This window comes from Engystomops pustulosus, chromosome 8, assembly GCF_040894005.1.
Source record: "Engystomops pustulosus chromosome 8, aEngPut4.maternal, whole genome shotgun sequence".
NCBI classification, from domain to species: Eukaryota; Metazoa; Chordata; class Amphibia; order Anura; family Leptodactylidae; genus Engystomops; species Engystomops pustulosus.
The window spans coordinates 105,335,882-105,349,754 of record NC_092418.1 but is presented as its reverse complement, the minus strand read 5'-3'; the positions used below and the strand labels follow the sequence as shown (position 1 = coordinate 105,349,754).

General features: G+C 50.7%; 1 protein-coding gene across 1 annotated transcript in view; it reads left to right on the top strand.

Moving 5' to 3' along the window:
- The window catches only part of LOC140075821 (inactive dipeptidyl peptidase 10-like), a 77,592-nt gene that overhangs the window by 50,069 nt on the left and 13,650 nt on the right, over nucleotides 1-13,873 (top strand). Inside the window, exons 8-13 of the mRNA XM_072122169.1 lie at nucleotides 500-620; nucleotides 1,208-1,362; nucleotides 2,353-2,450; nucleotides 7,364-7,487; nucleotides 7,606-7,644; nucleotides 13,712-13,819. Of these exons, the coding sequence (XP_071978270.1) occupies nucleotides 500-620; nucleotides 1,208-1,362; nucleotides 2,353-2,450; nucleotides 7,364-7,487; nucleotides 7,606-7,644; nucleotides 13,712-13,819 (645 nt within the window). The remainder of the gene's footprint in view (nucleotides 1-499; nucleotides 621-1,207; nucleotides 1,363-2,352; nucleotides 2,451-7,363; nucleotides 7,488-7,605; nucleotides 7,645-13,711; nucleotides 13,820-13,873) is intronic.

Below are 13,873 nucleotides of genomic sequence, written 5' to 3'. Positions count from 1 at the left end.
TACTGCCGATGTGGCGGGTGGCAGACTCCCTGCTGCAGGCGGGGCAGGTGGCGGACTCCCTACTGCAGACGTGGCGGGTGGCGGACTCCCTGCTGCAGGCTGGGCGTTTGGGGGACTCCCTGTTGCAGGCGGGGCAGGAGGCGGACTCCCTACTGCAGACGTGGCGGGTGGCGGACTCCCTGTTGCAGGCGGGGCGGGTGGCAGACTCCCTGCTCATTACTGGATACAGCCCAGGCTTCCCCCGAAGACGCCATAAGTGGGGAGGGGCTGTTCTTTAAACAAACAGCTGAATTGAGCCCCATAATAATACTGTGGTGCAGTTCATAACTTTATGAGCCCATCATCCTATAGGAGTGTCACACGGTGGTCCCATTGAGGAGCACTTAATCAGCGCCACAGAGAGGGCCACTTACCTGCTAGGGTGGACCTACTTGTCATGGTGGCCACCGTGAAGGACACTTACCTGCTGCTTCTTCAACCCTTTCTCTCCTTTATGCAGGTTTTCATCTTTGAGAATAATATTTATTATCGTGCGGATGTGAGGAGCAGCTCGTTAAGACTCACGTCATCCGGGAAGGAGGGGATCATCTACAACGGCCTCTGCGATTGGCTGTATGAGGGTAAGTACGCTGCCACTATATCAACAGTTCTTTATGCACATTTTTGTGACATTATGTGCCCCCACCAGCAGAAGCGCTGTAACCAACACACTGGGGCACATTTACTTACCCGGTCCTGTCGTGATCCCGCGGCGCGTTGTCCGGTGAGGATTCTGGTCTGCCGGGATTTACTAAGGTCCGTGCACCCGATATCCAGCAGTTGTTGATGGTGTGCCGAGGTCCGCCGGGGTTCACCTTCTTCTTCCTGGTGCATGTAAGTGCTGATCTTGCTACACAAATTCTTTTTTAAATTCCGCGGTTTTTCCAAATCCGACGGGTTGTCCGACGGCCGCGCCCCCTGATTTCTGTTGCGTGAAAGCCGGCGCCGATGTGTCACAATCCGATCGCGTGCGCCAAAATCCAGGGGCAATTCGGTGCAAATCGGAAATATTCGGGAAACCCAACAAAAGTGCGGCGTTCGGACACTTAGTAAATGAGCCCCATTGAGTACCTCTATTGGACCGTGTTATACCCTCAGAGGGGGGTGTGGCCCTGAGGGGCGGTCAGTCCTGAGGGGAGGTAAGCTGATCCCGTGTCTTATGTTCTAGAGGAGATCCTGCACAGCCACATTGCGCACTGGTGGTCTCCGGACGGAGAGAGGCTAGCCTTCCTCACCATCAACGACAGCGCCGTCCCCAACATGATCATCCCCCAGTACACCGGCAGCCTGTACCCCCTGGGGAAGCTCTTCCCATATCCCAAGGTGGGGATCCCCGTCTGTCTGTCTATTTATCCAAGCATTTGGGATGCGGAGGTTATTGTATGGGAGGTGCAGTATATAAGGGGGTATAACACACTGCATTATGGGAGGTGCAGTATGTGTATATTACAGTATATTGGGGGGGGGGATAACAAACTGGGAGGTGCAGTACATATATATGATATGATGGAGGGGGTGTATATTACAGTATCTTGGGGGGGTATAACACACTGCATTATGGGAGGTGCAGTATATGTGATATGGAGGGGGGTGTATATTACAGTATATCGGAGGGGGGGATAACACACTGCATCATGGAAGGTGCAGTACATTTATATGATATGATGGTGGGGGTGTATATTACAGTATCTTGGGGGGTATAAACACTACATTATGGGAGGTGCAGTATATATATGACATGATGGAGGGGGGTGTATATTACTGTATATCGGTGGTGGGTGGCGTATAACACACTGCATTATGGGAGGTTCAGTATATATATATATATGATATGATGGAGGGGGGTGTATATTACAGTATATATTGGGAGGTATAACACGCTGCATTATGGGAGGTGCAGTATATATATATGATATGATGGAGGGGGGTGTATATTACAGTATATCGGGAGGTATAACACACTGCATTATGGGAGGTGCAGTATATATATATATATATGATATGATGGAGGGGGGTGTATATTACAGTATATCGGGAGGTATAACATGCTGCATTATGGGAGGTGCAGTATATATATATATATATATGATATGATGGAGGGGGGTGTATATTACAGTATATCGGGAGGTATAACACACTGCATTATGGGAGGTGCAGTATATGTGATATGATGGAGGGGGTGTATATTACAGTATATCGGGGGGGGGGGGGTATAACACACTGCATTATGGGAGGAGCAGTATATTTGATATGATGGAGATGCTGGTGGAGTCTTTTGTGGTGTCTCATCATCTGTTCTCCTGTGTTCCTCAGGCCGGACAAACTAACCCCACAGTGAAACTATTTGTGGCAAATCTATATGGACCAACGCACACCTTAGAGCTGCTGCCTCCTGACAGTCTGTTCTCCAGGTACCTGCAAGCTATAGGGTCAGGGGTATGTGAGGAGCTATAGGGTGGGGGAGGTATGTGAGGAGCTATAGGGTCAGGGGTATGTGAGGAGCTATAGGGTGGGGGAGGTATGTGAGGAGCTATAGGGTCAGGGATGAGGTATGCGAGGAGCTATAGGGTTGGGGAGGTATGTGAGGAGCTATAGGACCAGGGAATAAAGATTCACATTGAGCAGTTACAGCACACAGGTTTTTTTTTAAATTGAAAAGAGCTTTATTCATAATATTCACACACAACTGTGTGTCACGACGCAGCGTGGGGCCTTGTACAAAGCTTCCTGGCCTTGCAGACACCAAGCACAACTCAGCGCAAAGGGGTGGGAATGGGGGTGCGGGACAGCCCCCGATGTGTGAGAGGCGGGGACTCGCATTACACCAGCCCCCGATGTGTGAGAGGCGGGGACTCGCATTACACCAGCCCCTGATGTGTGAGAGGCAGAGACTCGCATTACACCAGCCCCCGATGTGTGAGAGGCGGGGACTCACATTACACCAGCCCCTGATGTGTGAGAGGCGGGGACTCACATTACACCAGCCCCCGATGTGTGAGAGGCGGGGACTCGCATTACACCAGCCCCTGATGTGTGAGAGGCGGGGACTCGCATTACACCAGCCCCTGATGTGTGAGAGGCAGAGACTCTCATTACACCAGCCCCCGATGTGTGAGAGATGGGGACTCACGTTACACCAGCTCCCGATGTGTGAGAGATGGGGACTCACATTACACCAGCCCCCGATGTGTGAGAGATGGGGACTCACGTTACACCAGCCCCCGATGTGTGAGAGATGGGGACTCACGTTACACCAGCCCCTGATGTGTGAGAGGCGGGGACTCACATTACACCAGCCCCCGATGTGTGAGAGGCGGGGACTCGCATTACACCAGCCCCTGATGTGTGAGAGGCGGGGACTCGCATTACACCAGCCCCTGATGTGTGAGAGGCGGGGACTCACATTACACCAGCCCCCGATGTGTGAGAGGCGGGGACTAGCATTACACCAGCCCCCGATGTGTGAGAGATGGGGACTCACGTTACACCAGCCCCTGATGTGTGAGAGGCGGGGACTCGCATTACACCAGCCCCTGATGTGTGAGAGGCGGGGACTCGCATTACACCAGCCCCTGATGTGTGAGAGGCAGAGACTCGCATTACACCAGCCCCCGATGTGTGAGAGATGGGGACTCACATTACACCAGCTCCCGATGTGTGAGAGGCGGGGACTCGCATTACACCAGCCCCTGATGTGTGAGAGGAGGGGACTCGCATTACACCAGCCCCTGATGTGTGAGAGGCAGAGACTCGCATTACACCAGCCCCCGATGTGTGAGAGATGGGGACTCACGTTACACCAGCCCCTGATGTGTGAGAGGCGGGGACTCACATTACACCAGCCCCCGATGTGTGAGAGGCGGGGACTAGCATTACACCAGCCCCCGATGTGTGAGAGATGGGGACTCACGTTACACCAGCCCCTGATGTGTGAGAGGCGGGGACTCGCATTACACCAGCCCCTGATGTGTGAGAGGCGGGGACTCGCATTACACCAGCCCCTGATGTGTGAGAGGCAGAGACTCGCATTACACCAGCCCCCGATGTGTGAGAGATGGGGACTCACGTTACACCAGCTCCCGATGTGTGAGAGGCGGGGACTCGCATTACACCAGCCCCTGATGTGTGAGAGGAGGGGACTCGCATTACACCAGCCCCTGATGTGTGAGAGGCAGAGACTCGCATTACACCAGCCCCCGATGTGTGAGAGATGGGGACTCACGTTACACCAGCTCCCGATGTGTGAGAGGCGGGGACTCGCATTACACCAGCCCCCGATGTATTAGACACGCTCAAATCATTCAAGGTATCTAAATCTTTTGTTTCATGTCCCCCGAGGACCCAATGGGAGAATACTCAATTTGCTCACGTTTATAATACTAATAAGATCCATTTGGATCTTCAGAGGGACCTCACCCATTAGAATGTCTGTGCACATCCACTTCAAGGATAACCCAAGGCCTCAACCTGTCCCAACCTTTGTCATAGCATAGAAACGGGAATTGAACAGGTCTTTTACTCCAGATGATTGGTCCATAGCCTACGAGCTTAGTCACAAACTTTACATCTCAAACAAAGCCCAGGAGACAAACTAAAAAATATAATCCAGATGGTGCAGGATACTAAATCTATCCTACTTTCCCCTGTGAATGTTGGAGGTGCCCACTGGTGCAAGATCTCGCAGGTTACCACACTGATAATGACCCTGCCTGCTCTCCGTACTGCCGGAATCTATCCCAAAGGCAGAACACTCACTAATGGGTTTTTTCCTTATCGCAGCTAGAACCATAATTCGGAGGCTGTAGAAGGCCACACACACCCTCAGTCCCCGATTGGTTTACTGAAATCCTTGCTCCCCTGCCTACGCAACCTTCACTTAACGGCCTGGGCAGGACCACACCAATTTCACCATCTAAACTGCTTCCCTTTCCCCATCTCTATCTTTATTTTCCGTTTTTTATTATCTAGATTTTTACTTTTCTTGTTTTTTTTACAGTTGCAATGACTTCCCCCAACTCTCGCTAGCTAACATCTGTTTTAGCTCATTTATGATGTATCATTTACAGTTTCCTGATCTCACATACCTGCCTGACTTTACATCTCCCCGGAGTATATATCATTTCTTGGATTTGCTTGGTGTTCACCATTTTTTCCAGTGACTGACGGTCTTGGGCACTCTCATTCCAGTGACTGTCGGTCTCGGGCACTCTCATTTCAGTGACTGACGGTCTCGGGCACTCTCATTCCAGTGACTGTCGGTCTCTGGAACTCTCATTTCAGTGACTGACGGTCTCGGGCACTCTCATTCCAGTGACTGTCGGTCTCGGGCACTCTCATTTCAGTGACTGACGGCCTCGGGCACTCTCATTTCAGTGACTGACGGCCTCGGGCACTCTCATTCCAGTGACTGACGGTCTCGGGCACTCTCATTCCAGTGACTGACGTTTTCACGCACTCTCATTCCAGTGACTGATGGTCTCATCCACTTTCATTCCAGTGACTGACGGTCTCAGGCACTCTCATTCCAGTGACTGTCGGTCGCGGGCACTCTCATTCCTGTACCTACCGATCTTGGTTTTCATTTTTGCACAGCTGTTTATAAAATTACAGCTGATCTCTGATTGGTTTCCATGAGCAACTGGAACAGTTTTAGCTCAAACACTTCTGATAAATCTCCCCCTATCTCTTTATCTTTATCCATCTTACCTTGCACATAAGTGTCTTATGCTTGTACCTATAGTAAAAGCTCAGAGCTCATATAAATGACCTGTGGCAGAGCAGCAAACCAATCACGGCTCAGCTTCCCACTGCCACAGCAGCGCAGACAGTGGCTCCTGTATATGGTGGGTAACAATTGGATTTTGGAAAGCGCGGGGTGACCATTTCGGGTCAAAACCTATTCCATGACGTTCCCTGAGTCACAGAGAGCGGCTTTGCAAAACACACACTCTGCTTTATATGTTAGACTAGCTGTAGATCCCGGCATTGCCCGGGATAGTAAAGAACTCCTCTTAGCTGTAATAAAATAGAATTGGTTAAAAAAAAAATCATATAATCTATGTATCTATCTCTTCCTGCCTGTCGCTCACTCTCCCAGTCTGTCTCTCTGTCACTCACTCTCCCTGTCTGTCTCTCTGTCACTCACTCTCCCTGTCTGTCTCTCTGTCACTCACTCTCCCTGTCTGTCTCTACATCACTCACTCTTCCCGTCTGTCACTATGTCACTCACTCTCCCCGTCTGTCACTATGTCACTTACTCTCTCCGTCTGTCACTATGTCATTCACTCTCCCCGTCTGTCACTATGTCACTCACTCTCCCCGTCTGTCACTATGTCACTCACTCTCCCCGTCTGTCTCTATGTCACTCACTCTCTCCGTCTGTCTCTGTCACTCACTCTCCCCATCTGTCACTATGTCACTCACTCTCCCCGTCTGTCTCTATGTCACTCACTCTCCAGCACCACCCCCACAGGTATATACATCCAGCACCACCCCCACAGGTATATACATCCAGCACCACTACCACAGGTATATACGTCCAGCACCACTACCACAGGTATATACGTCCAGCACTACTACCACAGGTATATACGTCCAGCACCACTACCACAGGTATATACATCCAGCACCACTACCACAGGTATATACGTCCAGCACCACTACCACAGGTATATACATCCAGCACCACTACCACAGGTATATACATCCAGCACCACCCCCACAGGTATATACGTCCAGCACCACTACCACAGGTATATACGTCCAGCACCACCCCCAAAGATATATACATCCAGCACCACAGGTATATACATCCAGCACCACCCCCACAGATGTCACCCATAATCTGGGATAGCACTATGTCAGATGGGGTATCTACCTGGCATCTACCAGTAGCAAAGTTTTATGCTATTGGATGAGAAGGCAAGGGTGAGTCCAGTAGAGCTTAGTTTTTCTGCTGTAGTTGCACTTGGATTGGTTGAAGTTTCCATGTCATGTGGTGTAATGGTTGAGATGGACAAGTGGGGGCAGAAGGGTAACCATCAATGCGGAGCCACCGTTTATCTACTGGTCATATCCTCTAAAGAGTTTATCAGGAGTCAGGACTAGGCCTGAGGGAGAGTCCAGGACCGGGATTGCAGTGTAGCCTGGACCTTCTTTACCGAGTGGACACCTCTGTCCATACTGTCATAGAAGAACACAAGTTCTTGGTGATGTGATGACACTTATATTGTCCTGCTAGATGTATAGATCTGGGTTGTAGGCAGAAATGTATAATATGAGATGGTAGATGCATATTTTATATACTTTTTCCCTTGGTCCTTAGGGATTATTACATCACCATGGTGAAGTGGATCAGTAACACACGTGCTGTTGTGCGATGGATGAACCGGCTGCAGAACATTTCCATCCTCACCGTGTGTGACACGACCACCGGAGCCTGTAGCAAGGTAAGTCACATCCCTTTATCTCAAGTGCAGCTGGAGCCCTGGGCCTCTTGGGTCGCTGGTATTCAGGATGTTCCTCACTGTTTCCTTTCATGTTTCATAATCATTTTATATTTTGCAGAAATATGAAATTGCCTCCGAAGTCTGGCTGGAAAAGCAGGTAATGAACCAAAGAAGGGAAAACGTGGCCATGACCCAAAGAAGCGAGACAGAGGACATGGACATGACCCAAAGACATGGGACAGAGGACATGGACATGACCCAAATACATGGGACAGAGAACATGTACATGACCCAAAGACACGGGACAGAGGACATGTGCATGACCCAAATACATGGGACAAAGGACGTGGACATGACCCAAAAACATGGAACAAAGATCATGGACATGACCCAAAGACACGGAACAAAGGTCCTGGGCATGGTCCAAAGACAGGGGACAAAGGTCCTGGACATGACCCAAAGACACGGGACAAAGGTCCTGGACATGACCCAAAGACACGGAACAAAGGTCCTGGATATGACAATTCCCAAAAACACGGGACAGAGGACATGGACATGACCCAAAGACACGGGACAGAGGACATGGACATGACCCAAAGACACGGAACAAAGGTCCTGGATATGACAATTCCCAAAAACACGGGACAGAGGACATGGACATGACCCAAAGACACGGGACAGAGGACATGGACATGACCCAAAGACACGGGACAAAGGTCCTGGACATGACCCAAAGACACGGGACAAAGGTCCTGGACATGACCCAAAGACACGGGACAAAGGTCCTGGACATGACCCAAAGACACGGGACAAAGGTCCTGGACATGACCCAAAGACACGGGACAAAGGTCCTGGACATGGCCCAAAGACACGGAACAAAGGTCCTGGACATGGCCCAAAGACACGGAACAAAGGTCCTGGACATGACCCAAAGACACGGAACAAAGGTCCTGGACATGACCCAAAGACACGGAACAAAGGTCCTGGAAATGACCCAAAGACACGGGACAAAGGTCCTGGACATGACCCAAAGACACGGGACAAAGGTCCTGGACATGGCCCAAAGACACGGGACAAAGGTCCTGGACATGGCCCAAAGACACGGGACAAAGGTCCTGGACATGACACAAAGACACGTGACAAAGGTCTTGGATATGACAATTCCCAAAGACACGGGACGGAGGACATGGACATGACCCAAAGACACGGGACAAAGGACATGAAAATGACCCAAAGACACGGGACAAAGGTCCTGGACATGACCCAAAGACACGGGACAAAGGTCCTGGACATGACCCAAAGACACGGGACAAAGGTCCTGGACATGACCCAAAGACACGGGACAAAGGTCCTGGACATGACCCAAAGACACGGGACAAAGGTCCTGGACATGACCCAAAGACACGGGACAAAGGTCCTGGACATGACCCAAAGACACGGGACAAAGGTCCTGGACATGACCCAAAGACACGGGACAAAGGTCCTGGACATGATCCAAAGACACGGGACAAAGGTCCTGGACATGGCCCAAAGACACGGGACAAAGGTCCTGGACATGATCCAAAGACTTCTTCATTATAATCAGAAAATGTCTTTATATGCACGCCCTGCTCTAAGGTTTAAAGGGCCAGCGCTCCGATAATTGGTGCTGGCTGGCCATTTGGAAACACAAAAATGAAAAAGGAAAGTGGCATTTTCTCTCTCTACCATGACCCCAAGGTTATTCCTCACCTTCCTCATGACCCTTGTTATTCCTCAGTGTCAAAGTGAAGGGAGATGAGGTATAACATGGGGTGATGGTGGAAGGAGATGATGAATAACCTGGGGGCCATGATGGAGACAGATGAGGAATAACAAGGGTCGTGAGGTGAAGGGAGATGATCATAATTAATATACAAATGAGTCAGTAAAATATAAATTAATCTGTAATTAGAGACGAAAAAAACCATGGCAATGGAATTGAGCTTGATTCCCAAGAAAGTGATCACCGTCCTGGGACCCTCTGTCTTTTCTTTTTTGGGAACCACACCCAGCGGGGACATTCGGAAATTTGGAAAGACCTTGGGGCTTATTTACTAAGGTTCCGCGGCCGCACTTTCATTGTTTTTCCTGACGCTTTTGGGATTCACACTGCTGGGACATGTATTTAACTAGAGATTGTGTCGCACGCGACATGCGACAGAAATCGGGGACGGGGGGGCCTTGGACGATCCGACTGATTTGGACTGAACGCGGGATTTAACTTTAAAATTGTGTCGCAAGATCAAGCACTTACATGCACCAGGAAGAAAAACGTGAGCTCCGGCGGACCTGAGCGGGGAAGCGACACATGCAGGATATCGGGCGCACGATAATAGTGAATCGCAGCACAGGGCATTATACACGGACAATGCACTTTTGTGAACTCCACAGGACCGCGTAAGTAAATGTAGCCCCTTGTCTCTAAGGATTTCAAGAAATTCACAGGCAGACTTCAGGTTGTCTGCGAAGAAATCAGCACTATCCAAAGAGAAAGGAATAAAGATACCCACGCAACGTGGCTCCGTCCGGTTTATTGGGGTACGCGTCAAGCCACGGCCCCATGCACGTGGGTTGAGGACCTGCTGGGCTTAATGGGAGGTCTTGGTTAACAGGATGCGGCGTGAGCACTGCCACAGGAGGAGCATTCATGTTTGCACTTACACAACTTACCGTGGGCTGCACCGGAGGAAGGGGAAGTGGCTGTGGGCTGAAAAGAGAGGCTTCTGCGAAACCATGAGGCACAGCTACACATGCGCTGCCTTAATCCCCCAACCAATTTGTGGATTCAATGATAGGCGCCGACGAAAATCTTCGTCATACCGCCACCACTCAGACACCCCATGAGCCTTGTAAGATGAATTAATCACATCCATATTTGTGAAGAGCTCGAAACAGCGTTTCAGGTGTTTCTGCCCCAGCACCACAAATGCTTCAGCCAATTATTTATGGAGTTTGTCCCGACCAAACCCTCCTCTCCTTATCAATCGTATGGTGGTCAACCGTAACTAAGGACCATAGGTCCAAATAATAATTAGCCCAAATCTTTTTTCTAATCTCAGGTTCCAGATGCGAACCCGGAAGGCTAACTGTACAAAAGACCGAATCCTTAAGGACTCCAACCAGTTGAGGTGTAGAAGCAGAGGAGGTGGCAGGAAGGGCATTAGTGTGAGGGAGCCTGTCCAGCAGGGTTTTTAAAGACTGCAATATCTCCGGCCCCACCCCGGCTTGACTACCCTTTTCTGTCCAAGCCAAAGCAATTTGGAACTCACTGGGGCAGATTTACTTACCCGGCCCATTCGCGATCCGGCGGCGCGTTCTCTGCTCTGGATTCGGGTCCGGCCGGGATTCATGAAGGCAGTTCCTCCGCCGTCCACCAGGTGGCGCTGCTGCGCTGAAAGTCATCTCATCGCGCCGGAATGCACCACCTCGGACCAGGTGAAGGTAAGCGCTCCCCAAGCGACACTTTTTCGGTTTTTAAATGCGGCGGTTTTTCCGAATACGTCGGGTTTTCGTTTGGCCACGCCCCCCGATTTCCGTCGCGTCCATGCCGGCGCCGATGCGCCACAATCTGATCGCGTGCGACACAATCCCGGGGCAATTCAGGTACAATCGGCGCAAATCGGAAATATTCGGGTAACACGACGGGAAAACGCGATTCGGGCCCTTAGTAAATGACCCCCACTGGGTCCAAAAGCACCTCTAGGAAGACAATGAGCACTATCTGGAGGATCTGGACCACCTCTCCCTGTGGGATGATCTAGAGTATTTGCTGCGATCCGAAAAATAATGCTCTGCAGAGTTGCGCCTGTCGTTGCTTGCAAGCATCTCGGGCGGGCGAAATAGAGCGGGATCTGCTGGACCAATAAGGTGGTTCCCTAGGGCAGTATCCAAAACAAGCTCCGGCGGAGCCACTGAGAGCGGGCAGCTGCTGAGGGGGAGGTTACTCCAGTTGAGCTGCCCCATCCTCCAATGGGGCAGGCTGCCGCACAGCGTTTATTCCACACCAGGGAGGGCCTGGTGTAGAAATAAGCGCAGCCAGAAAGTCACCGGCGGCAGTGAGTGCCCGCCGCAGGGACAGTGATGCCCTACGCCAGCCCACTCCCGGCCGGCCTCGCCTCCCCTTCACACTCCACTGGCGTGAAGGTGGCGGATTGGGGCAAATAATCGCAAGTGCTAGCAATAAGCTAGCATTTGCAATTATTTCATTATCTGACGTGGGGCATAGGTCCTGATAAACATGGCCCCTATAGTCTGTGTGCACCCTTCTTATACAGTCGGGTGTACACTTCAGTCGTCTTATACCTGTGGTATCGGGCACCATTGAATGTGAAATGGAGTACTGCTCCCTGTAGGGTGCATGATAATGGTTCAGCGTTCTGCTAGTTTGGCACCATTACCCCAGGTTTCGGGGAGACTTGTCAAGTGATGACATGGGCGCAGTTTTCATTGCACCGACTGATGACAAGTCCCATGACTTGTCAGGCTGGCCCTCTGCTCCTCATTGGAGGGAGGGCACGGCATACTGTGGGACTGAGGCAGGCCATATATCAGGCCCACTGGTGATGTGTCTCCCGCTGTATACAGGTTACTGTGCTCAATGTACTAAAGGGTTAAATTCAACACCCAACTCATACACAGTATTGGTAGATGTAGGTGTATGGACAACACTCTCCACCTATAAGGAGCTCGGCGTGTGCAACATCCACCTCCTTTATTATATAAGGCACATGATATTAGTTTCCAGCTTAGGAACAGTATTTAGGACAAGTGGGATGGACACTATTTTTTCTCAGTTTTTACATACATGCCCACTGATCATTGCAGCCATATGAGACAACCACCTGGGTACCATGTTCTAGTTCCAGCACTAATACACTGCTGGCTAGACACATAGGGGCACATTTACTTACCCGTCCCGTTGACGCCGCCGATCCGGAATGTCCGGCGAGAATTCTGAGCTGCCGCAATACACTAAGATTGTGCGTCCAATTTCCTGCAGGTGTCGCTTCCCCCGCTGAGGTCCGCCGCAGTTTACCTTCTTCTTCCCAGTGCATGTGAGTGCTGATCTTGTGACACAATTTCATTTTTAAATTCCGGGTTTTGTCAGAATCAGTCGGATTGTCTGACGGCCACGTCCCCCAATTTGTGTCGCATGAAAGCCGGTGCCGATGAGCCAAAAACCTGGGGCAATTCAGTGCAAAACGGAAAAAATTCGGGAGACCCAGTGGAAAAGTGTCCGACGGACCCTTAGTAAATGTGCCCCATAACATTAGTAGTCTCTAGTTACATGGGGAAGGGGTCCAAGAATTGGGGTATGAGGGTTGAGAATGAGGGGGGATTTGCTAGTACTGGACCTTATATCTCAGCGGCTGGTTGCAGTGTGTAGCCAGGTAATGTCTCTCTATCGCACCTGACCAGCGCTCCTATGTAATCCGGTGGTGTTGGCTTAGGTGCTGGTCTCATCATGGATACCTCTTCCGAAGCCGGGGCGGCAACATGCTGGGAATTCACCATGGGCTGGGGGACTTAATTGTGGGCTGGTGGTTGAGATGATCTCATCAGGTGTACATGTTGGAGTGGTGCCACGTATAGGGTGGTCAGCATGCAGCATCAACCTAGGCAACAGCCAGCAGTGTGGAGTAGGAAGGAAGCGGCAGCAGCCCCAGGTCCTAGCCTAGGACTCCCCGGACGCAAGCGCAGGGAGCGGCAGTGGTCTCGTGTTCAGTGGGCGCTGCTGACGTGGACTTTCAGCTCCGGAACTTCCTTCTGCCGGGCAGAGATGGGTGGAGTACGGGGGCAGCAAAAAATATTAGTGAAAACGTGTGAAGGGATAAGGAAAGAGAGGGGAAACAGGGAAGGAAACAAGGGAGTGAGATGCACAGGCAGCCGCCTAACATGGCACCATCTTTTTTGTTTTCTTTGGTAATTAAGTTAAACCCTGTTCTAGTGACCCGGAGACCCCATACACATCCATCACATGTTTATCAATGGAGATGACATGATTTCTGGGAGAATCCAGTCTTCGTACATTGTTCTCTATTTTTGATCTCCTGGATACATGTGTTGCTGGTGAGATCCCTGTTACCAGGGTAAAAATAGCACTGGTAATAAACTAGTCCTGGTCCCTGACAACTACTTACTTCATGTATGACGCATTAGATGTTGTCAGAGAAGGGTGACAGTCTCTGATCTTATTTTCACAGAATGAGGAACCCATATTTTCTAAAGATGGCAGTCGCTTTTTCATGACCGTTCCTGCAAAACAAGGTGGCCGTGGGGAGTTCCATCACATTGCCATGTTCAGCGTCCAGGTGAGGACGGGGGTGACCTGCGCCATGGATTGTGTTTTTGATGTGTCTTGTTTG